This window comes from Staurois parvus, unplaced genomic scaffold, assembly GCF_062004578.1.
Source record: "Staurois parvus isolate SC_StPar_1 unplaced genomic scaffold, SC_StPar_1.0 ptg002803l, whole genome shotgun sequence".
Taxonomy (NCBI): domain Eukaryota; kingdom Metazoa; phylum Chordata; class Amphibia; order Anura; family Ranidae; genus Staurois; species Staurois parvus.
The window spans coordinates 38098-64436 of NW_028320599.1; the positions used below are offsets into that span (position 1 = coordinate 38098).

At 45.5% G+C, this 26339-nt stretch overlaps 1 protein-coding gene across 1 annotated transcript in view; it reads left to right on the forward strand.

The window, feature by feature from the left end:
- LOC149429100 (centrosomal protein of 192 kDa-like) overlaps positions 1–26302 on the forward strand; it is a 61680-nt gene extending 35378 nt beyond the window's left edge. The window contains exons 11-15 of the mRNA XM_089666733.1: positions 7417–7558; positions 10920–11095; positions 11825–11948; positions 12025–12130; positions 25418–26302. Of these exons, the coding sequence (XP_089522859.1) occupies positions 7417–7558; positions 10920–11095; positions 11825–11948; positions 12025–12130; positions 25418–25729 (860 nt within the window). The 3' untranslated portion in view covers positions 25730–26302. The remainder of the gene's footprint in view (positions 1–7416; positions 7559–10919; positions 11096–11824; positions 11949–12024; positions 12131–25417) is intronic.
- Positions 26303–26339: the final 37 nt, after the last annotated feature.

Here is a 26339-nt window from a genome sequence, read left to right on the forward strand (position 1 = left end):
CCACCACCTGAACCCTATTCAGAAGTATGACCCAGATCCTCATAACATCTTTAGGGTGGGTGAGATGGATGCAGAAGAGGATCCTGCAGAGCCACAAATTAAAGCTTCATAGCATAGGCTCACTTAAATGTGTGTGCATCTGAATTTACTCTGAAGTCTAAACAAGTTCCAGTGGACACTAGACAGCTGAGGAAAAAAATCTCTGGAAATGTTAAGACCTTTCTTCTGCACACACAAGCTAACTGTGCCTTGCATGCATGGCAAAATCCTGACAAGGTAGCTCTTCCTTCCAAACTCCCGCTGAATTACAGGATATCCTATGAAAAAGAAATTTATGAAATGTGATGTGGGGAATGATTAGCTCTAGTGGTAGATGCTTTTCAAAGTAAGTGTACGTCAGTCAGGAGCTCTATTTATGGGCCTGGTAGCACATGTTTAATAAAAAGGCAAAAAACAAAAGTCCAACATAAGCTTTCCCATACAGGGGTTCTTCTCCAGAAAAAAAATACAAATGAAAAATACCAGGCCACCTGACTTTCTGGTCAGCAGTACCTATGCTTGTTTTGGTCTCCAGGACCACTGGCTAAGCCTTGCACGCAGCCTTGGACTTCTTTAACACACACAGCTTCATGTCTTCCCAAGGCACTTTGAAATCTCCAAACTATGGAGCCCCATACGCAAATTCCAAAATCCGGAGAAAGCTGCAAACGCAGTTTTCTACAATCACATTTTTTGCTTCATAGTCCTGCACTCAGCACATGTACAAACTGTGTCCTTCTCCTGACCATTTCTACCAATATTTACCCAGTGACAGGACCTTGCACTGTTACAGAATAAATGGTCATTTCTGGTAGTGTTCTGTCCTCCCATATTCATTCTCAACATACATCGCACTGTTCCTGTTGAAGATGCTTCCTCTTTTAAGGATTCACTCAACTGGTGCTTTGAGACCTTATTAAAGCTCTACAACTGGCCTTTGCGGATGTGTCCATTTGTCAGACACTTTGAGGATCCTGTGCATCTGGAACGATTGCAGTTCATGCCCACTACTACTATTACATCCACTACCTCTTTTCGGTGAAAGGGATCCTTTTGATTATTCAAGGCATTTTCCCCTAAGTTTAACGTGCATCCATCCTTCCATCGCAAGCCTTGGATCCCAGTACCCTCAAAGCCTACCCAGAAGCCCTCTCCACAATGAAGGAGCATCCCCACTCTCTGTAGTAAGGGGGCTTCTGTTGGTCTTGGTGCCAGTCTGTATCCAAGATATCGTGGATCTCTGGGCCCAATTTGTTATTTCAAGGGGCTAAAAAATAAAATTTCTGTCCCTGCCCCTTCATCAATTCCTAATTTCTAATATGCCAGCTTCACCTCAGATATGCAGAATTGTTGGCTGCATTTAATTAACATTAGTTACGAGTGGTAATCTTACGTCTTGCAGAAGAAATTTTCAAAGGGTTTAATCAAACCTATTCAGTCCCAAAACCCAGCGGAGGCACTTGTTCCATTATGGACAAGTGATTGTAAATGTACTTTTTTTTGAAATTTTTAATATCAAACTTGCACTTTTGTTCAGAATGGTGCTATCTCCTGTCCTGGCCAAGATAGGACTCAAGGCATCCATGTCACAGTATACCTAGATTACCCACTGCTGAAAGACTTCTCAGTCTTGTCTTCCAACATTCAAACATAAGATTCAGCATCTTCAAACTTTTGGATACCATTTAGTCTACCATTTAGCAATCCAACCATCTACAGTGCCTAGGCCAAAACGTTCCTTCCCCCAAGAGATTGTTTCTCCTAAGTTCCAGCTGTCAGACTCCGATTTAACCCGGCACCCCTCGAGTTCTAGACTCATGGTGGCCTCCTTTTGAGGTGGTTCCCTTTCCTCAGTTCCTCTCCAGACTTTTGCAGCTCAACATTATCACAGTTTAGGACAAACAGATATTTTAATCACCCATGGCTCCCATGATATGCCAAAATCTCTTTGGAATTGTGGATTTCCAAATCAGCAGTAGAATCCAAGAAATCATTCTATACTGCTCTGTGGTAACAATGAATGCCAACTGAGAGTGACTAGACTGACTTTCCTACATGGTCTCCCAATAAGTTTACAGTTGGACAAGAATACAGCTGTGGCCAGCATAAACCACCAAGGGGGAACTAGAAGTGAAGCAGCTGTGGAGGAGGCAAGTGTTGTACCAACACTCTCTTGGACATATACATACAGAAAGTGGGAAATTGGCAGGCAGATTTTGAGTAGGCAGTGCTTGGACTTTGTGATACTTTGTCAGAAGTGGGTAACACCAGAAGTGAACATCATGGCCTCCAGATTTAACAAGAAACTTTACAGGTCTGGGACCAGATCCAAATTACCTGGCCTTTATGGTGCATGCCCCATTGATTTATTGGATACCATCCAGTCTGGTTTATGCATTCTTTCTATTGAAGCTTCTCCCTTGGCTGCTCTGCAAGGTGGAGGAGAAATGGATTCTGGTGATCCTTATTGCCCCAAATTGGCCCAGGGGAACTTGGTACACAGACATACTCAAACTTCTGGCGTACAAGCCGGGCATTGGCCTATTCAGGATTAGCCAGGCCTACTGTCACAAAGCCCTCTGTTCACCCTGCTTCTCAGTTGCTGGCTTTAACGACATGGCTGTTAAATCTCAGGTCCTAAAAAATAGGGGCATTACTAATTCTGTCATTCCCACTGTATTCAAAGCAAGAGAATTTACTTTTAAGCTCTACCTTCACACTTGTGAGGTGCCTGTTTTTGCACCAGCCAAAATATGCCCCCGACACTCTGGTATATTCTATTCCTGCAGTCAAGGCTAGACTAGCATCTGACATTTAGCACTCTAAAAGTTTCTGCCCCATCCATTCTGTTCCAAAGACTTTTGGCTTCACACACAGACATTCTATATAATGTGTGGTTCATATTAATCCCCCGCTTCGACCTCCAGTATTTCCCTGAGATCTAAATCTGTTACTTTTGGTTCTTCAAAAACCTCTATTTGAACCAATGCAGGATATCCTATTGGAGGATCTCACCTGCAAAGTGTCCGTTTTTTGTGGCCATTACCTCTGATGTGTTTCCGAGTTAGTCGCTCTTTCTTCTATAGAACATTTTCTTACTTTGAATAGAGATAAGATTGTCCTGAGACCCAAATCTTCCTTGCTTCCCAAGGTGGTCTCTTCCTTTCCCCTCAGTGAGAATATTATCCTCCCTTCCCTCCATCCTGCCCTGAAGCACACCAGTAGATTTCACTCCATTGTCTGGATGTGGTGAAAGCAGGTAAGGCTTACCTAGTTGCAATATCTTCCTTCCTTCCAAAAAAAATTATTCCCGTTTTGTCCTCCCTAAACGTTCCAAGAAGGGTCATTATGTATCCTCTTTCACTATAGCTAGGTAGCTCAGGCAGCTCATTTCCAGGGCTTATGCCCACAAGGAAAAGGTTCTCCCCTTTCCTATCAGGACCCACTCTCCCAGCTGTTTCTTTGGCTTTTCCGCACCCAAAAACAATTTTAAAGGTCTACAAAGCTGCCAACTGGTCCTCTCTTCATACCTCAAAATTTTACCAGGTGGATATCCAAGCCTCTGCTGATGTGAGATTCAGCCATAAGGTGCTTCAAGCTGTCATATGAGAATTTTGGGGACTTTTTTCCCCCCCTGTAGTCCTGTTTTCCATTGTTTGATATTTTTGAACATCCCTAAGTTTATTGCTTAGGGATGTTATACTGTCTGTGACAGCACCTCCTGTATCCTATGTTGTATCATTAAGATAATGAGAATTTTGACTTGCTTGCAAAATCTATATCTTGGAGTACAATACAGGACACAGGTCCCCCTCCCCTCTGTTCTTTGTTTTTCCTTATTGCTAGCTACCAAATTGGAGTGTCCCACAGAGTGGATGTGGTTACAGTGCATTCGTAATGTATTCAGAGCCTCTTCACTTTTTTTCAATTTTATGTTGCAGCCTGATACTTCAGTTGCTTAAATTCGATTTTTTTTTCTCATTATTCTTCACTCTGTGCCCCAAAAGCAAAAACAGAAATTTAGAAATGTCTCTGAATTTATTAAAAAGAAAAAAATTAAATATCACACGTACTTAGGTATTCATACTTTTCACTCAGTATTTTGTTGAAGCACCTTTGGCAGCAATTACAGCCTTGAGTCTCTTTGGATATGACCTGACAAGTTTTGCACACCTGGATTGGGGGATTTTCTACTTTTCTTCTTTCCAAATTCTCTCAAACTCAATCAGTATGGGATTAGTTGGACAGCCATTTTGAGGTCTCTCCAGAGATGTTCAGCAGGGTTCATGTCAGGGCTCTGGCTGGAGCACTCTAGGACATTCACAGAGTTGTCCCTAAGCCACTCCTGTGTTGTCTTGGCTTTGTGCTTAGGATTGTTGTCATATTGGTGAACCTTTGGCCCAGTCTGAGGTCCTGATTTCTGTGGAGCAGGTTTTCATTGAGGCTATCTCTGTACTTTGCTCCATTCAGCTTTCCCTCAACCCCAACTAGTCTCGCAGTCTCTGATGCTGAAAAACATCCCCACAGTATGATGCTGCCACCACCATGCTTCACTGTTGGAATGGTATTGGACAGGTAACGAGTGGTATCTTGTTTCCTCTAGATATAATTCTTGGAATTAAGACCAAATCGTTCAATCTTGGTTTCATCAGATCAGAGAATCTTGTTCCTCACAGTCTGAGCGTCCTTCAGGTGTTTTGTTGCAAACTCCAATTGGGCTTTCATGTGTTTTGCACTGAGAGGCTTCTGTCTAGCCACTCTGCCATATAGCCCAGATCGGTATAGGGCTGCACTAACGGTCATCCTTCTGGAACTTTGTCTCATCTCCACACAGGATCTCTTGCCGAGGCCCTTCTCCCTCGATTGCTCAGTTTGACGGGCGACCAGCTTTTGGAAGAGTCCTGGTTGTGCCAAACTTCTTCCATTTGAGAATTATGGAGGCCACTGTTCTCTTGAGAACTTTCAGTGCAGCTTTTTTTTTCTTTTTTTTTTTTTTTCTTTTGTAGCCTTCCCCAGATCTGTGCCTTGCAATAATCCTGTCTCTGAGCTCTGCAAGGCCGTTCCTTTTACCTCATGGCTTTTGCTCTAATACAGTATGCATTGTCAGTTGTGAGGCCTTTTATAGAGAGGTGTGTGCCTTTCCAAATCATGTCCAATCAATTTAATTTACCACAGGTGGTCCCCAATCAAGGTGTAGAAACATCTCAGCAACGTTCAAGAGAAATGGGAGGCACCTGAGCAAAATTTCAAGCATTGTTGCAAAGGATCTGAATACTTATGCCAATGTGATAATTCAGTTTTTCTTTTTATACATTTTGCAAGCCTTTCTAAAATTCTGTTTTTGCTCTCTCATTATGGGGAAGTGCAGATTAATGAGAAAAAAAAATTAATTTAACCACTTGACAGCCGGGCTACAGAGTGGTTGTCCAGTTCTGGGAGGGCGTCATATTACGTCCCCACAGAATGTGCACGCTGGACACAGCTGATCACATGACAGGGTAAAAGCCCAATCACAGCGGCCTTTTACCACGTGATCTGCTATGTCCATTGACACAGCTGATCATAAAGTAAATACAGTCATGCTGTTACAGCATGACGAAAGTACTGCCATTAACTGGCAAGTGTCAGAGGACATCTGCACTGATAATCCGGGCACTGATTATCAGTACAGCCCCAAAAGTGCCCAGCAGTGGCACCTATCAGTGCAGCATCATCAGTGCCTCCTCGATTCCCACCAGTGCAGCCTCATCAATGCACATCAGTGAAAGAGAATATTTACCTCTTTGCAAAATTTTATAATAGAAACAAAAGCTTTTTTTTTTTTTTCAGAATTTTTGCTCTTTGTTTTGTTTATAATGCAAAAAATAAAAAAAACCCAGTGGGGATTAAATATCACCAAAAGAGCTTTATTTGTGTGAAAAAGATAACAATTTCATATGGGTACAGTGTTGCATGACCGCACAATTGTCATTCAGAGTGCAACAGCGCTGAAAGCTGAAAATTGGCCTGGGCAAAAAGGGGGGCAAAAGTGTCTGGTAGGCAAGTGGTTAAGCAACTGTAGCATCAAACTGCAACATGACCAAATTGAAAAAAAAACAAAGGGGCTCTGAGTACTTTATGAATGCACTGTATATATGGTGGGGGTCCACGCATTCCAAGTCAAGTTTTTGCAGGTGTCAAATCACCTAAAGTTAGCAGTGTATAATCCATAGTCTGATACAGATCCTGTGTTCCAAGGTATGAAAATTTACAGGCAAGTCAAAATTCCCATTTTTTTTTTTGTTATGTTATATTTACCTGCTATATGCAGTGGTATTGCACAGAGCATCCCTGATCCTTCTCCACTCAGGTTCCCCACCTGCGCTCCTGGCTCCTCCTCTCCTTAGTGTGCCACGATAGGAAACTGATTCCTATTGTGACACACCTGTGGGCTCAATCCTAAGCAGTACTGCCTGCGTTTATAGACCAAGACAATGAGTCTCAGCCCCACCCTTGCTCCCTCATAACAGGAGTTGATTGACAGCATTGGGAGCCATTGGCACAGCCTGTAGGAAGAAGAGGAGAAAGCCACTGCTGATGGACACAGCTCTGGATTGAGATCTAGCCCCAATAGGTATTTGGGTGGGGGGAGTTGATAGAGATTGAAACATTTTTTTACCTTAATGCAGGAAATGAATTAAGGTAAAACTGTTTAGGTTTTACAGCCAATTTGAGCTTTTCTTCTCGTACTTGTAGATATCCTTTTTGTAATCCGATAAATTTGTAGCTGTTGCTCCTGCCAGTGCTGCTGTTTTGGCTGCATTTTCTACAATGGGCAAACTATGCCATGTTAATGCTTCTGAATTTGCAGCATTATCAGTCTTCTGATCTTTTTCTCCCCATTCAGCAGTGATGTCATTATGTCACCTTACCCATTAGTACATGATTTACTAACTTCACCACCGTGTCATAAGATTCTGTCCACTGATTTGACAGAAGAATGTGCAGTCATCTGACCTAGATTTTAATATGAAAGTAATGGTGTTTACCAGCCATTTTGAAAATAAATCGTGGGTGGCTGAATAGCACTAGTAATGATCTTAGTAGTGCTTTCGCTTAGAAGACTTTATGAAGATTTGCTCTCTACTTTATGTAGTAGGCCAAGTGCAGTGAAAGACAGAGCTGCTTCTAGTGGCAAATTTTACATATCTCTAATACAACACAGGATATGGAATGTGTGTTAAATTGTGAAAGCCACTTGAAAAGTTGTATGATAAGTAACTAAAAAATGTGCATGCAAAAAATCTGTATGCCCTTTTTTCCCCTTTAATCTCTAATCACTTGCAGCATGTATTCTTGTTTTTGCCTGAACACTGAATGTTTGTTTTTAATTACCAGTCTATGATTTGCCTCAAAGACCAAATGACATCCAGCTTTTCTATGGAAATATGCACAAAATTGTACTATCAGTTGTTGGATGCACAGATATTAACTTAGCCAGGACATCTGTTCAACCATCTCTAGGCACTGGCTTGGGCAGGTAAGATGTGTCCTATGCCTTCAAAATGGTAAGGCTTTTTATTGTGATAAATAAAAAGTGCAAGTTGTAAAGTGCAAGTTGACATTTTATGCCAGATAAAATAATGTGCAGCGCTAAAATCAATAAGATATAAAAGGTACATATAAAACAATAAAATGAATTCGGAAATGTTCATAAAGTGACTATCAATGCTCGTAGGAATCCTGCGTTCTTCTATAATTCAGTGCTTGTGCAATCAGGTGTGGGAGAACACGTTTTATGAACATTTCTTAATTCATGTTGTTGTTTTTATATGTACATTTTATATCTTATTGATTTTAGCGCTGCACATTATTTTATCTTGATTATTTGAGGTTTTTGGTTACCTTGTGTGCTTAGTGGATATTTACTCTCATGTGCGCTCGCATGTATTTATTATTTGACATTTTGTGCCAATTATTGTATGTTTGAGTGTATAAAAAATTCTGTGAAGATTTGTTGCCAAAATGTAATGCCTAATCCTGAAACTTGTATCAAGAGTTTGGTCTTCAAATTTACTGGCTTTTGAGAACTTAAAGCCTAAATAAATTCCCATACATACTCCCTTCCACTTTCCAGCAATGTAACAGTTACATCCCTCACTGGCTGCTATTATCTTTTCTCTGGATGCTGGGTTTTTCAGTCTCCTGAATGGCCAGTGGGGAATGACATCATCCCATACATGTGAAGTCAATCATTCTGGCACGTCCGGTGTGCTAGGACTGCACACTGAGCTATCCATGCACACCTCCATGTACATTCATTAGAAAATTGCAAGCAGGAAGGTATATTATTGCAGAAGAGATATACAGTGCATGTCTCTACAATAGAGTTGCCTACTCTAGTTTTTAACAAGTTGCATTTTAGTTCCGTTTTGGGTAAATTGTTTCTGTGAAATTCAGGTGACGTGTGAGTTGTGATATTGATTTATTATCAGACGTTTAGCATTCTTCTTTCAGGTCTCATTACAGGTCATTACAATTATGACAAATCACGGCTTGAACTATCTTGCTTTGCATGTAAGGAGTCTATCTCATATATTAGTTTCACCTTTTAAGTTGCATTACTGTACTAAATGAACTTTTGCACGATATTCTAATTTTTCGAGTTTCACCTGTATGTCTTTTATGGACCTTGCTTTGTGCACTGGTGCATAGTCATGTTGGTTCAGGAAGGGGCCGTCCCCAAACTGTTCAAACAAAGTTGGGAGCATGAAATTGTCCAAAATGTCTTGCTATGCTGACGCCTTAAGAGTTCCCTTCACTGGAACGAAGGGGCCAAGCCCAACCCCTGAAAAACAACCCCACACCATAATCCTCCCTCCACCAAACTTTACAATTACCACAATGCAGTCAGGCAATATCATTTTCCTGGCAACCACCAAACCCAGACATGTCCATCGGATTGCCAGACAGAAGCGTGATTAGTCACTCCAAAGAACAAGTCTCCATTGCTCTAGAGTCCAGTGGCAGCGTGCTTTACACCACTGCATCCAATTGCTTGCATTGCACTTGGTGATATAAGGCTTGGATGCAGCTGCTTCGCCAGTGAAACCCATTCCATGAAGCTCTCTACACACTGTTATGCTAATCTGAAGGCCACACAAAGTTTGGAAGTCTTTAGCTGTTGACTCTGCAGACAGTTGGCGACTTCTGTGCACTATGCGCTTCAGCATGCGCTGACCCCACTCTCTCATTTTATGTGGCCTACCACTAAGTGGCTGAGTTGCTGCTGTTCCCAGTTACTTTCGTTTTTTGTTTATATTATAATATATTATAATATTCCACGGTCAACTGTTATTGGTATTATGTGTCAAGGAAATTTCACGGATGGACTTAATGCACAGGTGGCAACCTATCATGGTACCACACTTGAATTCACTCATTCACAAATGTTTGTAGAAGCAGTCTGCATGCCTTGGTACTTGATTTTATACACCTGTGGCCATGGAGGTAACACCTGAATCCAATGATTTGGAGGGGTGTCCCATATATAGCGGAAAAGATAAGTATTGAACACATCACCGTTTTTCTCAAATATATTTCTAAAGGTGCTATTGGCATGCAATTTTCAACACATGTCGGTAACAACCCATGCAATCCATACATACAAAGAAACCAAACCAAATACATTCAGAAATTAAGTTATGTGTAATAAAATTGGAATGACACAGGGAAAAAAGTATTGAAGGTAACTGAAATTTATGTAAAGTGTTACTAAACCAAGGGCCCTACAATCACTGGTCTCCCACAGTACACAGAACATAGAAATGCAATTATTTTAGTAAATAAATGCTCAATATCTATCTTTTTTTCAACAGCAGTTAGAGCAGTCTTGTAACATCAGCAGAGCACTGGTTAAACCTTGGAGGATTTTTTTTTTTCTGCTCCAAGAGGATGTAAAACCCCCTGACCTTCTGTCTGGACAGTGCTGATTGACCCTTGATCACATGCACTCTCCAAAAAAAAAAAAAACCTCTAGTAATACACACTAAACTGAGTATGTGTATGTGACTACGAATTCAGTCTGTATCCGGTGGTCATTTCAACAAGAGGATGGGCAGAAAAGTCAGGATCAAACAGCAGTTTTATACAATGCAGAGGATTAACCCCTTAGGTTCCACAGGGAGTATAACAAGCTGCATATACAGGCTGACTTTACTGTTGTGGGATTAGTAACACTTTTACTTTGTACAAAATCCTTTGGTGGTAATGACAGCTTCAAGATGCCTCCTGTATGGAGAAACTAGTCGAATGCCTTGCTCAGGTGTGATTTTGGCCCATTTTTCCACACAAACCGTCTTTAAATCTTGAAGGTTCCGTGGACCTCTTCTATGATCTCTGATCTTTAGTTCTTTCCATATGTTTTCTATTGGATTCAAGTCAGGTGACTGGCTGGGCTATTCTAGCAGCTTTATTTCTTTCTTTGAAACCGATTGAGAGTTCCCTTGGCTTTGTGTTTAGGATCATTGTCTTGTTGAAAAGTGACAGAGGTGTATACACAAAGACAGACACAGACACCTTCCTTCACACAGCTGGGTACTGCACTAACCCCCCCAATTATTTCACTTTCCTGGGTGTGCTCAACAGTCTGATGGAGCTCCCTCACCGCCAAAGTACAGTTCCCCGGTTGAGAAAGGCTGACCTAGATGTTTAAAGACTCAATGTGAGTGCTTTTGAATTTTCATGGGAACAACTTGTTTATTCTTTTGTGTTTTTAGTTAGTCTATATAGAGGTGTTTTAAAACTGTTGAAAGTTTAATAATACTTTACTATTCTGAAAATGAGAAGTATTGAAAACTGTCTAGTATAAGTTCTTCATGTTTTTGTCTGTCTTATTTTAGAGCTGCTGAAAATACACAAAGAAGCATTAGTAACACATCATTGGATGATCTGCCTGTGAAAGGCCCTCAGGGATCTCATTTGTCAAATGTTGACATACCTTTAAGAAATGGCAACAGATCTGAAAATACTTTGATTGTGCAACCAGAGTGTCTTGAATTAAAACTTCCGACTAGAGGTTTGTCATGACTACATAATATAAGCTGTTTTTGCTTTGTGTTGCCATAAAACCTTTCATTTTTTTTTCCTTTAATTGATGGCATTATCTATGGTCAGTTTTTGTTTTGTTTTTTTCCTCTAACCTTGCACGATCATAAAGCATTTCATTTTTGTAATTACAAAAGAAAAATGTGGCTGCCTTTTTCAAAGCTGACCTTGCACCAAACTTCTTATTTGGCAGTCCCCAACCCCCTGCTTTCAAAATAACGTATTATGAATATAATAGAAAACAAAAAGAAAATCAAAAAATTTATCTTACTCCCAGGTTTCCTCTGGGCTCCCCCTAGACGAGGTGACATCTCTGGGTCTTTTTTTTTTTTTTTTTTTTGAAGGATCTTGGAAAGATGAGGATCCCATATCCCATGAGAACATGCTTCTGTATGGTGTTGTAGTAACTTCATGTGAAAATTGGGACCTGAGCTTCCCCGAAGATCCTTCTGTGAGCCTCAGTTGCGTCAGCAACAGTTTTGTCTGCTTTAATGAGCATCACTGTAACTGAACTTACCATATCATTTTAAAATAATTTATCATTTTAAAGAAGAACCACTTGCTGTTTTTTTTTGTTTTTTTCTTCTACACGCACACTTCAAGAGAAGGCAATGAATCAATATTGCTAATATTATTCAGTTGTTCTGTATGTTGAGGTCATAAAATTCATAGTATGCTGTTTTCTTCAATTCTATCCCAGATGGATTGGCTGGAACAGGTCAAGTACAAATTCTCAACAACTCTTCACGATTGTTAGAGTTTGATTTATCCTGGCCAGCTCACTGGCTTACAGTAACACCACAGCACGGGAGCATTGAGCCACAGTAAGCCCTGCAGCCTATACAGTTTAATTTCATATTTCCTTGTCAAAATCTACATTAAATATATCTTCTTTTACAGGAGTCACAGACTAATACTTGTTAGTCCAAATCCATCTCTCTCCAAAAAGCAGACTGTGCTGCCATGGAATGGTCAGATTTATGTGCATTGTGATAATAGACAAAAGGTATAACCGTTTACCCAAATTGTATCTTAAAGAGTGAGTGGTTATCTATCTCACAGTGTACTTGCCATAAAATTATATATATGTATTACCGCTGCTCAAGGTAGAGACTCCCAATCTCCAAGCACAACACCTCCTGTAGGTGCTAGCCCAGCTCGTGTGCTGCATAGATGAGTACAAAGGACGCCCGATCTGCTGCACTCCAAACAATCCACTTTATTGAACCAAGATAAAACCAATACAAACAGTGGAAGTACAGTGGGGACTGCCAGGTAAACACGTTTCATGCTAAAGACAGCGCTTATTCATTACCCCTGGATTGTTTGGAGTGCAGCCGATCAGATATCCTTTGCCATAAAATTACTTTAACCGCCTCCCGCCCGCCATCTAGTACAATGACAGGCGCAAGGCGGTTCTCTTTTTCTGGGAGGACGTCATATGATGTCCTCCCATTCTAACTGCACATGCGCGGCTCCGGGAGCGCGCAGCGTGGTGATCGGTGGTGCGCTGTGTCCCTCGGACACAGCGGATCACTGATCAATGGAAAGAGCCGAAGATGTCGACTCGGTCATGTGATCAGCTGTGTCCAATCACAGCTGATAACATGTAAACAGGGAAATGCCGGTTATCAGCATTTCTCTCCCCACGAGCTGTCACGCTGACAGTTCGCGAGGAGAGGAGAGCCAGTTCATGAGGAGAGGAGAGCCAGCAATCCGCATTCCTCGGAAGGGACATGTACACAGATAATCAGAGCACTGATGATCAGTGTGTCCTGATGATGTGTGTAGCCCCAGCAGTGCCATCTGTCAGTGTCCATCAGTGCTCCAGTGTCCAGCTGTTGGTGCTCATCCATGCTACCTATCAGTGCCCATCTGAACTGCCTTTCAGTGTCATCCATCAGTGCCAGTCAGTGATACCGATCAGTGCTGCCTATCAGTGCCAGTCAGTGCTGCCTATCAGTGTGCATCAGTGCCATATATGAGTGCTGCCTTTCAGTGCCCATCAGTGATGCCTATCAATGCCACCTACCAGTGCCTCCTCATCAGTGCCCGTCAGTGTCCATCAGTGCAGCCTATTAGTGCCCATCACTACAGCCTTATTAGCGCACATCAGTGAAGGAGAAAAATCACTTATTTACAAAATTTTATAACAAAAACCAAAAACAAAAGGGTTTTTTTTCAAAATTTTCAGTGGTTTTTGGTTTAAGAAAAAATAAAAAAAACCCAAAGGTGATTAAATACCACCAAAATAAAGCTCTATCTGTCACAAAAAAAAGATAAAAATTTTATATGGGTAAAGTGTTGCATGACCGCTCAATTGTCATTCAAAGTGTGACAGCGCTGAAAGCTGGAAATTGGCCTGGGCAGGAAGGGGGTATAAGTGCCCTGTAGGCAAGTGATTAACCTCCCTAGCGGTATTCCCAAGTGCAGCTCGAGGTAAAATGTCAGTACCAAAAGCGGTAACCCCGAGCTACACTCGGGCTTACCATGCGGCGCTGCATAAGGATTCCCTGCAGCGCTTACCTTGTTCTGCGCTCCCGCGATGTGTCCCCTGCAGCGTCCCCGGCCATCTCCTCCGGCCGATGCCGGCATCCGTCTTCTGTATTCCGGTCCCTGTGACGTCGGGACGTACGTCATTTTTTTCCAAACACATTTTACATAGTAAAACATTGCTGTTTCAACCCATTTCACATACATTGTGTCCCTACTGCTTTGTCCTGTGCCCTGCCTGCATTTTGTCTGTTCTTTCTGCCTGGAAATTGAGAAAAGTCCATGGCGTCCAAAAAGTGTCCCTTTAGGTCAAAAGCGGGTTTAGATCAGCTAGAGAACAGCGATAGTAAATCAGAACCACTTGCAGAATTGAATGATAATGACTCGTGGGGAAATTCGTCATCAGACACTGAAAACGATTTTGCGACTTGGCTCAGCAATGTGCGAAATTGGCGCTCTATTTCAAATTTCAGTGTTTTTGGTTTGATTATATTATTGAATTAAATGTATTATTATTATATTATTATTTTTTATGATTATTTATTAAATTATAATTTATGATTTCGTGTTTCAAATTTTATCATACTCGGGATGTTTAATAGACTCTTGTTCGGACAGATTTCAGTGAGTTATTCCTAAAAATTACAGCCTACAATAAAAAAAACTACATATTTCCATGCAAAATAATGGTACCGCTTTCAGCACCAAAAATCTGAAATAAACATACCGCTAGGGAGGTTAAAGGATAAGTTGACCTTTAAAAAAAAAAAAAAAAAAAAAAAAATATATATATATATATATATATATATATATATATACATATACTTTTTTTTTTTTTTTTTTTTTCCAAGATCTAAAAATGCACATTTACTTTTTTTGTGGGTGGTTTTTGTTTTTTTTTGGGGGTTTTTTTTAGAGCCTGGAAAGCATTGCACCTGGGAGCAGCAGATTGTTGGTGTAATATGGGGCTCCTACTGGGACTCTGTGTAAGCTGTCTGCTCATACCTCATATGGGCAGGTAGTTACACAGTGACAGGAAGAATCAATGAACTACCTAGAGCACTCAACAGCACCCTGGTAGTTCATTTAGAACTACAAGCCATCAGCCACAAAGCCTGCCGGTACTTCTAGTACATTAATTCACATGAACTAATGAACTAGAGTGCCCTGCGTGGCCGCACTCTTCAAGTTGTGACTGTGGGTGTTGGGAGAAGATTCCTGGCTCTCATAGGGCGGGGGGGGATCAAGGAGTGGCTGCAGAAGCTGGAACATGTTACAAGAGCAGACAAGTGTTGCAGTCTGTGTCCAAAGATTGTAATTAGAGATGAGCGAAGTATTCAAAAATTCGATTCGACTGATTCGGCGAATTCGTAGAAAAAATTCGATTCGAGTCGAATATATTCGCTGTGAATTTAACTTAAAAAAGGGTGTTTCTAGGCTTCAGAGAGACTTAATATTAGTGCTGAACACTGTACCTTTAATTTAAATGCCCTTGGAGTCTGCTGGGGAAGAGAAATAATACTGTCAGGCAGTATGACATGCAGATGAGTGCCGTCGATCTTAGAATCACCGCACACTTCACTCATTTGGCCAGTCACGGGGCCAAAACCAGAGTGTGGAGCCACAGTGTGGCGGTGGAGGCAGCAGCAATGGGAGGCCATGCAGCACCCTATGACAAAAATGGAAACCACCAGCAGTGTGAGGAGACCTGAAAGTGGCACATGGCAGAGTGTGGCGATAGAGACAGCAGCAATGGGAGGCCGTACAGGGACCCATGACACACTCTGGACCTGGCAGCAGCATGAGGAGGCGGTACAGGGGCCCATGGCAGATTACGGGCCTGGCAGCAGCATGAGGAGTCGGTAGGGGGGCCCATGGCAGATTACAGGCCTGGCAGCAGCAATGGGAGGCCGTACAGGGACCCATGACACAATCTGGACCTGGCAGCAGCATGGGGAGGCGGTACAGGGGCCCATGACAGATTACGGGCCTGGCAGCAGCATTTGGAGTCGGTACGGGGGCCCATGACACACTCTGGACCTGGCAGCAGCATGAGGAGGCGGTACAGGGGCGCATGACAGATTACAAGCCTGGCAGCAGCAACTTGGACAGGAGGACGTTCAGTTTCTGCACCGTCTGGTGCGTGCTCGCAAACTGTTGTCTCTTGGAAACGGATTCCAAGAAAGACTGCTGACGGAATCCGTGAAGAGGAGTAGCAGGAGAAGGAGCATCTGAACGAGCAGAATATGCCAACAAGCGACAACAGGGGCCCATGACAGATTACGGGCCTGGCAGCAGCATGAGGAGTCGGTACGGGGGCCCATGGCAGATTAGGGGCCTGGCAGCAGCTATGGGAGGCCCGTAATCTGCCAGCACCCTATGACAAAAAATGGAACCCACCAGCAGTGTGAGGAGACCTGAAAGTGGCACATGGCAGAGTGTGGCGATGGAGACAGCAGCAATGGGAGGCCGTACAGGGACCCATGACACACTCTGGACCTGGCAGCAGCATGAGGAGGCGGTATAGGGGCCCATGGCAGATTAGGGGCCTGGCAGCAGCTATGGGAGGCCCGTAATCTGCCAGCACCCTATGACAAAAAATGGAATACACCAGCAGTGTGAGGAGACCTGAAAGTGGCACATGGCAGAGTGTGGCGATGGAGACAGCAGCAATGGGAGGCCGTACAGGGACCCATGAGAGACTCTGGACTTGGCAGCAGCATGAGGAGGCGGTATAGGGGCCCATGGCAGATTAGGGGCCTGGCAGCAGCTATGGGAGGCCCGTAATCTGCCAGCACCCTATGACAAAAAATGGAACACACCAGCAGTGTGAGGAGACCTGAAAGTGGCACATGTTTGGGGCATGATTCATGGCGGATTTAGTCAGTTGTGTCAGGAACTGGTGGTTTGAAATCCAGACTAATCCACGCCTGATTCATTTTCACAAACGTCAGTCTCTCCACACTTTGGGTGGACAGTCGTGTCCTCCGCGGAGTTGCAATACCTCCTGCCGCACTAAACACGCGCTCCGATGCCACGCTACTGGCCGGGCATGACAGCCTTTCAAGGGCAAATTCAGCTAGTTGGGGCCAAAGGTCAAGTTTCGTTGCCCAGTAGTCAAGGGGATTGTCTACCTCGGTTGGCAGGGTGCTGTCCAAGTAGGCCTAAGCCTGTTGTTTGAGGTCCTGCTCCAGGTCCACCTGATGCTGCTGCTGCTGCTGCGGCTGGTTAGTAGTTTCCTCACTGCGCTGGTGAAGAAAGCTACTCATCATCGACTGCAGACTGAGGCAGCCGCTGCTGGTGGAGCTGCCACTGCTCCTACCACCCCACCCCTCCCCTGTTGCCATGGCAGCGGAACGCGAGCGCACAGGGCCCACAGTGTCTGAGGATGGACGTTGGCGCAGACAGGCAGAGACCAGCTGACTACATAGGTGGTTTTTATAATACGTTATTTTGGCCTCCCTCTCAGCAGGTGTGAAAAAGGCCACCATTTTTGAACGGTAGCGAGGGTCCAACAAGGTGGACAGCCAAAAGTCATCCCTCTGTCTGATGGTTATTATTCGGCTGTCGCTACGCAAGCAAGCGAGCATGCTATGGGCCATTTGTGCCAAGGAATGCGAGGGACTCCCTGCCTCCATCTCCACAGCATACTGCCACGGTGCGTCTGGGTCCTCTGTCTCCTCCTCCTCCTCCTCCTCTACCAGATGCTCCTGCTCCTCCACTCCTGTCCGCTGAGTGGAAAAACCACCCATTTCACTCAATAATTCCTGAGCACCAATGTCCTCCTCTACCTCCTCCTCTTCTTCCTGTCCTGCCCCCACAGGGGTCATGTGGCGTTGAGATCTGTGCGCCACGTCTACCGCACCCTGACCAGCCATTGTTAACAGCATTTGTTCCAGGACGTGCAACAGAGGAATGACGTCGTTCATCCCATAGTCCTGCCGACTCACGAATAGCGTGGCCTCCTCAAAGGGCCTGAGCAAGCGCAGGTGTCACGCATGAGCTGCCAATGGCTGACATCTAAGTTACACAGGGAATACCTTTATCCGCTTTTAACATCAGGAAATCTGTGATGGCCTTTTGCTGTTCGTAAAGGCGGTCTAACATATGTAGGGTTGAATTCCACCTTGTTGCAACGTCACAGCATGAGGAGTCGGTATAGGGGCCCATGGCAGATTAGGGGCCTGGCAGCAGCTATGGGAGGCCCGTAATCTGCCAGCACCCTATGTCAAAAAATTCTACACACCAGCAGTGTGTGAGGAGACCTGAAAGTGGCACATGGCAGAGTGTGGCGATGGAGACAGCAGCAATGGGAGGCCGTACAGGGACCCATGACAGACTCTGGACCTGGCAGCAGCATGAGGAGGCGGTATATAGGGGCCCATGGCAGATTAGGGGCCTGGCAGCAGCTATGGGAGGCCCTTAATCTGCCAGCACCCTATGTCAAAAAAATTCTACACACCAGCAGTGTGAGGAGACCTGAAAGTGGCACATGGCATGAGAGACTCTGGACCTGGCAGCAGCATGAGGAAGCGGTATATAGGGGCCTATGGCAGATTAGGGGCCTGGCAGCAGCTATAGGAGGCCCATAATCTGCCAGCACCCTATGTCAAAACATTCAACACACCAGCAGTGTGAGGAGACCTGAAAGTGGCACATGGCAGAGTGTGGCGATGGAGACAGCAGCAATGGGAGGCCGTACAGGGACCCATGACAGACTCTGGACCTGGCAGCAGCATGAGGAGGCGGTATATAGGGGCCCATGGCAGATTAGGGGCCTGGCAGCAGCTATGGGAGGCCCTTAATCTGCCAGCACCCTATGTCAAAAAATTCTACACACCAGCAGTGTGTGAGGAGACCTGAAAGTGGCACATGGCAGAGTGTGGCGATGGAGACAGCAGCAATGGGAGGCCGTACAGGGACCCATGACAAACTCTGGACCTGGCAGCAGCATGAGGAGGCGGTATATAGGGGCCCATGGCAGATTAGGGGCCTGGCAGCAGCTATGGGAGGCCCGTAATCTGCCAGCACCCTATGTCAAAAAATTCTACACACCAGCAGTGTGAGGAGACCTGAAAGTGGCACATGGCATGAGAGACTCTGGACCTGGCAGCAGCATGAGGAAGCGGTATATAGGGGCCTATGGCAGATTAGGGGCCTGGCAGCAGCTATAGGAGGCCCATAATCTGCCAGCACCCTATGTCAAAAAATTCAACACACCAGCAGTGTGAGGAGACCTGAAAGTGGCACATGGCATGAGAGACTCTGGACCTGGCAGCAGCATGAGGAAGCGGTATATAGGGGCCTATGGCAGATTAGGGGCCTGGCAGCAGCAATGGGAGGCCCATAATCTGCCAGCACCCTATGTCAAAAAATTCTACACACCAGCAGTGTGTGAGGAGACCTGAAAGTGGCACATGGCAGAGTGTGGCGATGGAGACAGCAGCAATGGGAGGCCGTACAGGGACCCATGAGAGACTCTGGACCTGGCAGCAGCATGAGGAAGCGGTATATAGGGGCCTATGGCAGATTAGGGGCCTGGCAGCAGCTATAGGAGGCCCATAATCTGCCAGCACCCTATGTCAAAAAATTCTACACACCAGCAGTGTGTGAGGAGACCTCAAAGTGGCACATGTTTGAGGCATGATTCATGGCGGATTTAGTCAGTTGTGTCAGGAACTGGTGGTTTGAAATCCAGACTAATCCACGCCTGATTCATTTTCACAAACGTGAGTCTCTCCACACTTTGGGTGGACAGTCGTGTCCTCCGCGGAGTTACAATACCTCCTGCCGCACTAAACACGCGCTCCGATGCCACGCTACTGGCTGGGCATGACAGCCTTTCAAGGGCAAATTCAGCTAGTTGGGGCCAAAGGTCAAGTTTCGTTGCCCAGTAGTCAAGGGGATTGTCTACCTCGGTTGGCAGGGTGCTGTCCAAGTAGGCCCAAGCCTGTTGTTTGAGGTCCTGCTCCAGGTCCACCTGATGCTGCTGCTGCTGCTGCGGCTGGTTAGTAGTTTCCTCACTGCGCTGGTGAAGAAAGCTACTCATCATCGACTGCAGACTGAGGCAGCTGCTGCTGGTGGAGCTGCCACTGCTCCTACCACCCCACCCCTCCCCTGCTGCCATGGCAGCGGAACGCGAGCGCACAGGGCCCACAGTGTCTGAGGATGGACGTTGGCGCACAAAGGCAGAGACCAACTGACTACATAGGTGGTTTTTATAGTACGTTATTTTGGCCTCCCTCTCAGCAGGTGTGAAAAAGGCCACCATTTTGGAACGGTAGCGAGGGTCCAACAAGGTGGACAGCCAAAAGTCATCCCTCTGTCTGATGGTTATTATTCGGCTGTCGCTACGCAAGCAACCGAGCATGCTATGGGCCATTTGTACCAAGGAATGCGAGGGACTCCCTGCCTCCATCTCCACAGCATACTGCCACGGTGCGTCTGGGTCCTCTGTCTCCTCCTCCTCCTCTACCTCTACCAGATGCTCCTGCTCCTCCACTCCTGTCCGCTGAGTGGAAAAACCACCCATTTCACTCAATAATTCCTGAGCACAAATGTCCTCCTCTACCTCCTCCTCTTCTTCCTGTCCTGCCCCCACAGGGGTCATGTGGCGTTGAGATCTGTGCGCCACGTCTACCGCACCCTGACCAGCCATTGTTAACAGCATTTGTTCAAGGACGTGCAACAGAGGAATGACGTCGTTCATCCCATAGTCCTGCCGACTCACGAATAGCGTGGCCTCCTCAAAGGGCCTGAGCAAGCGGCAGGTGTCACGCATGAGCTGCCAATGGCTGACATCTAAGTTACACCTTTATCCGCTTGTAACATCAGGAAATCGGTGATGGCCTTTCGCTGTTCGTAAAGGCGGTCTAACATGTGTAGGGTTGAATTCCACCTTGTTGCAACGTCGCAGATCAGGCGATGCTGTGGAATTCCGTTCTGCCGCTGCAGCTCAAGGAGGGTGTGCTTTGCGGTGTAGGAATGGCTGAAATGCATGCAAAGTTTACGTGACATTTTAAGGATGTCTTGCAGTGGGATGGTGGATTTTAAGAACCGCTTGACAACCAGATTGAACACGTGAGCCATGCATGGCGCATGGCACAACCTACCTTGACGCAGAGCAGACACCATGTTCTTTCCGTTGTCGGTCAACATGGTTCCGATTTTCAGTTTGCGCGGAGACAGCCATCTGTCGATTTCTCTGTTCATTACACTCAGAAGTTCCTCCCCTGTGTGACTACGTTCGCCAAGGCATACCAGGTGCAGAACAGCGTGACACCGTTGCGCCCTGCACATGTGATATGCCGGTCGGGTAATGGGACTTGGCACGGGGGTGGCGGCTGAGGACACGGCGGAAGAAGAGGTGGTAGAGGCGGACATCTTTGCCGGACCAAGGACGTGCAAACGTGGAGGCAAAAGCGGCGTGACCTGTCCAAGTTGCTGGTGCGGCTGTGACGGCACCACGTTCACCCAGTGGGCCGTAAATGACATGTACTGTCCCTGACCGTAGTTACAGCTCCACACGTCGGCGCTGCCGTGCACTTTGGCAGAGACCGACATGCTCAAAGACTGGCCCACCATGTCTTCTACATGTGAATGCAGGGCTGGCACTGCCTTTTTGGCGAAGAAATGACGGCTTGGCGCACTCCACCGCGGCGCGGCACAAGCCATCATTTCTCTGAAAGGTGCTGAGTCCACCACTTGGAAAGGGAGGGACTGCAGCACCAGCAACTTGGACAGGAGGACGTTAAGCTTTTGCACCGTCGGGTGCGTGCTCGCAAACTGTTGTCTCTTGGAAACGGATTCCAAGAAAGACTGCTGATGGAATCCGTGAAGAGGAGTAGCAGGAGAAGGAGCATCTGAACGAGCGGAAGATGCCAACGAGCGACAACTCCCCTCAGCAGAGGTGTTGGAGCCTTGACTGGCTGATGGAGGGCGATTGACGTCGGGTGACGGAGCAAGTAACGGAGCGGGTGATGGAGCGGGGGCTGGGGCGGGCAGAACCGCCGTATCTTTATCACGGTTTTCCCAGGCCACCAAATGGCGACGCTGCATATGCTGCCGCAACGCTGTAGTCCCAACATGGGCCCCCTGGCCACGCTTGACTTTCTGGCCACATAGTCGACATACGGCTACGTTTACTTCCTCGGGCGGCTTGACGAAAAATTGCCACACCGCCGAGTAGGAAACTTTGCCCCCGATACTCCTCACTGGCTGACTGCTGCTTCCTCCGTGCACACCGGCACCACTACTGGCCGTGGTGGTAGGCTGCAGTGGAGCTGGTGCTCTACTCCGTGGACGTTTGGCTCCACTGACACTGCTGCGACCCTGCTGCTGTCTCCTGGGCAACCCACCGACTGTTTTGCTCGCTGCCAAGCTGCCACCCTCTTCTCCTGATGATGCGGAAGAAATTGCCTGATGACGACGAGGCTGCCAAGTGCGATCAACCTCCTCATCATCAAGTAGGGTCTCCGCCTCACTACTAGCCCCCTCGGCTGCGTCTGGGTCAGGAGACAGACCTGTCTCTAGACCGGCTACCGAGCCACTCTCCTCGCCACTACTTCTTCGCCTGGCTGCTGAAAAGGCGGATGTCTCCCCCCGTTCCTGACCGCCCTCTGTTAGCTCTTCCTCACTGTACAGTGGGGCTGAGCCCACAGCATGCGATACTTCGCTTGGTGAGGGAACACCAAAGGACAGGGGCAGGTAGAGGACACGTGATTTCAGTGGGCTTGGTCCCGGGCCATGCCAACTAACGGTTGTGTCTGACGTACCCACCGACCGTTGGCTGTAGGTGTCAGAGGTGACCTGGGAAGAGGAAGACGACCGAGCCAACCAATCGACGACGGCAGGGTTGTCGGTGGAGACACGACCGCTGGATGACACCGGGAGCACTGGCCTCTGGCTGCGAATAGTGCTGCCTCGACCCCTTCCTCTGCTGCCACGTCTGCTCGCTCCTAAAACATTGCCTCCTCTGCCACTCCTCTGCATGTTGTCTGACATACTCTTTAATTAAACGATTATGTGTCCCTGAGTAACAGTTCTGTGGCCCTCAGTAACAATTCTGTGTCCCTGATTAACGTTTCTGTGGCCCCAAGTAACAGTTCTGTGGCCCTCAGTAACAATTCTGTGTCTGTGCGAGTAACAATTCTGTGTCTGTGCGAGAAACAATTCTGTGGCCCTAAGTAAAGTTTCTGTGGCCCTAAGTAACAATTCTCTGGCACTCAGTAACAATTCTGTCTGTCCCTGAGTAACAATTCTCTGGCACTCAGGGCCACAGAATTTTTACTCAGGGACAGACAGAATTGTTACTGAGTGCCAGAGAATTGTTACTCAGGGACAGACAGAATTGTTACTGAGTGCCAGAGAATTGTTACTTAGTAACAATTCTGTCTGTCCCTGAGTAAAAATTCTGTGGCCCTAAGTAAATTTTCTGGGGCCCTGAGTAACAATTCTCTGGCACTCGGTAACAATTCTGTCTGTCCCTGAGTAACAATTCTCTGGCACTCAGTAACAATTCTGTCTGTCCCTGAGTAAAAATTCTGTGGCCCTAATTAAAGTTTCTGTGGCCCTAAGTAACAATTCTCTGGCACTCAGTAACAATTCTGTCTGTCCCTGAGTAACAATTCTCTGGCACTCCGTAACAATTCTGTCTGTCCCTGAGTAACAATTCTCTGGCACTCAGTAACAATTCTGTCTGTCCCTGAGTAAAAATTCTGTGGCCCTAATTAAAGTTTCTGTGGCCCTAAGTAACAATTCTCTGGCACTCAGTAACAATTCTGTCTGTCCCTGAGTAACAATTCTCTGGCACTCGGTAACAATTCTGTCTGTCCCTGAGTAACAATTCTTTGGCACTCAGTAACAATTCTGTCTGTCCCTGAGTAAAAATTCTGTGGCCCTAATTAAAGTTTCTGTGGCCCTAAGTAACAATTCTCTGGCACTCAGTAACAATTCTGTCTGTCCCTGAGTAACAATTCTCTGGCACTCGGTAACAATTCTGTCTGTCCCTGAGTAACAATTCTCTGGCACTCAGTAACAATTCTGTCTGTCCCTGAGTAAAAATTCTGTGGCCCTAATTAAAGTTTCTGTGGCCCTAAGTAACAATTCTCTGGCACTCAGTAACAATTCTGTCTGTCCCTGAGTAACAATTCTGTCTGTCCCTGAGTAACAATTCTCTGGCACTCAGTAACAATTCTGTCTGTCCCTGAGTAAAAATTCTGTGGCCCTAATTAAAGTTTCTGTGGCCCTAAGTAACAATTCTCTGGCACTCATTAACAATTCTGTCTGTCCCTGAGTAACAATTCTCTGGCACTCGGTAACAATTCTGTCTGTCCCTGAGTAACAATTCTCTGGCACTCAGTAACAATTCTGTCTGTCCCTGAGTAACAATTCTCTGGCACTCCGTAACAATTCTGTCTGTCCCTGAGTAACAATTCTCTGGCACTCCGTAACAATTCTGTCTGTCCCTGAGTATGAATTCTGTGGCCCTAACTAGCGTTTCTTTGTCCCTAAGTAACAGTTCTGTGGCCCTCAGTAACAGTTCTGTGTCTGTGCGAGTAACAATTCTGTGTCTGTGCGAGTAACAATTCTGTGGCCCTAAGTAACAGTTCTGTGGCCTTCAGTAACAATTCTGTGTCTGTGCGAGTAACAATTCTGTGTCTGTGCGAGTAACAATTCTGTGGCCCTAAGTAAAGTTTCTGTGGCCCTAAGTAACAATTCTCTGGCACTCAGTAACAATTCTGTCTGTCCCTGAGTAAAAATTCTGTGGCCCTAAGTAAAGTTTCTGTGGCCCTGAGTAACAATTCTCTGGCACTCAGTAACAATTCTGTCTGTCCCTGAGTAACAATTCTCTGGCACTCAGTAACAATTCTGTCTGTCCCTGAGTAAAAATTCTGTGGCCCTAATTAAAGTTTCTGTGGCCCTAAGTAACAATTCTCTGGCACTCAGTAACAATTCTGTCTGTCCCTGAGTAACAATTCTGTGGCCCTAATAACGTTTCTGTGGCCCTAAGTAACAATTCTCTGGCACTGAGTAACAATTCTGTCTGTCCCTGATTATGAATTCTGTGGCCCTAACTAGCGTTTCTTTGTCCCTAAAAAACGATTCTGTGGCCCTCATTAACAAGTCTGTGTCCCTGAGTAATGGTTCTCTGCCCCTAAGTAACTTTTCTCTGTCCCCAATTATCGTTTCTGTGGCCCTAACTCTGTCCCTGTCCCTAGTACAGAGCGGTCTGCCTCTGTTCAATAACTGCAGGCAAATGAAGAATTCCAAAATGGCCGCTATTTATAGCTCGACCATTACACAGTGCTGGCTGGCTGGCTGCTGATAGGCTGATGCGATCACATGTAGTTGAGGCATGCATTATGGGTCAGCGCGCCTTGTCTGCGCGCCTTCCCAGACATCCCCGCTCCGTCGCCGCACATGTCAGCCGCCATTTTCTGAAAAATTTCGATTCGCGCGTCCGAATTAGGCTATTTTTCGGATTCGGCACGAATCGAAATTTTTCCGATATTCGACTCGAATTCCACTTCGGATACTTCGATTCGCTCATCTCTAATTGTAATGACCTGCTATATACTTTTGCTTCTCTTTCATGTGATTATTACATTGCAATATTATGGATATTAGAATGGAAGCCAGGAGCAAAGACACCAAAAATTTAAAAAACAAAAGTGGCAGGAATCCTAATCCTTTCCTATACTATCCAAAACCACACTTAAACTTTTTACCTGCTAAAGTATTTGTTATTCTTCCTTGTACTATGTCTAACTCTGACTTCTGGCTTTCTTCACTGTCTTAGATTGTTAAAGTCCAGATTAATGACAACACTAAAATGAGTGGGTCTAGAGATGGAGGTCGAAAATCCCTTCCAGTGCTTTCACCTCGTAGGGAGACCTCTGTTCATGTAGCAAAACCCCTACTGAAAACTTCAGCTGTACTTGAAATAAAGAATCCTACCCTTGTATTTTCTAAAACAGCAGCAGGTGAAAGCTCAGGTAACTATTGCTATTGCAGCTATCCAGGGATCATCCACACATTTTGTTCTCAGTGCTTATTCAGTTTTCCAGTTTGTATGGTAAGTAAATCTTTTGAGATGTTCAGAACAGCTTAGCTGGTTAGATGCTTTTTTTTTTTTTTTTTTTTTTTTTTTTTAGTAAAATTACAGCTTTCATATATCTTGCAATAAATGGTTTACACTGACTCTTACAATCCTGCATTATATAGATAATTGGATGTCACCCATCTGCTTTTGAACACTGGATAAGAAGCCGTGTTTATTGCTTCGTTTCCATGTCTGTGAATATATGGCTGTTTAACAGAAGTATTACAATACCCACACATTCCTGCTGTAGGTTCTTCCTGAGCACACTGTTTCTATGGCATGCTTGAAAGTTCCTGCTCTGTTGCCTCAGATTTTTTCATTTACCATTTTCATGTGTACCTATGAAAAATCCAATGGCCATTTGGAATGGCTTGTTGAATTGCATCATTAGGGACGGAGGTACAGGCAGTCCCTGGGTTACCAACAAGATAGGTTCTGTATGTTTTGTTCTTAAGTTGACTTTGTATGCAAGTTGGAACAGGTACATTTTTTAAGTGTAACTCCATCCAAAAAATTATTTTTACATTTTAGATAGCATAGGAAAGGGTTAACTTGCCATGCAGTGATGTGGGATTGCTGACAGGTCCACTGGACAGTAGGTGGCAGCAAGATTGCCACC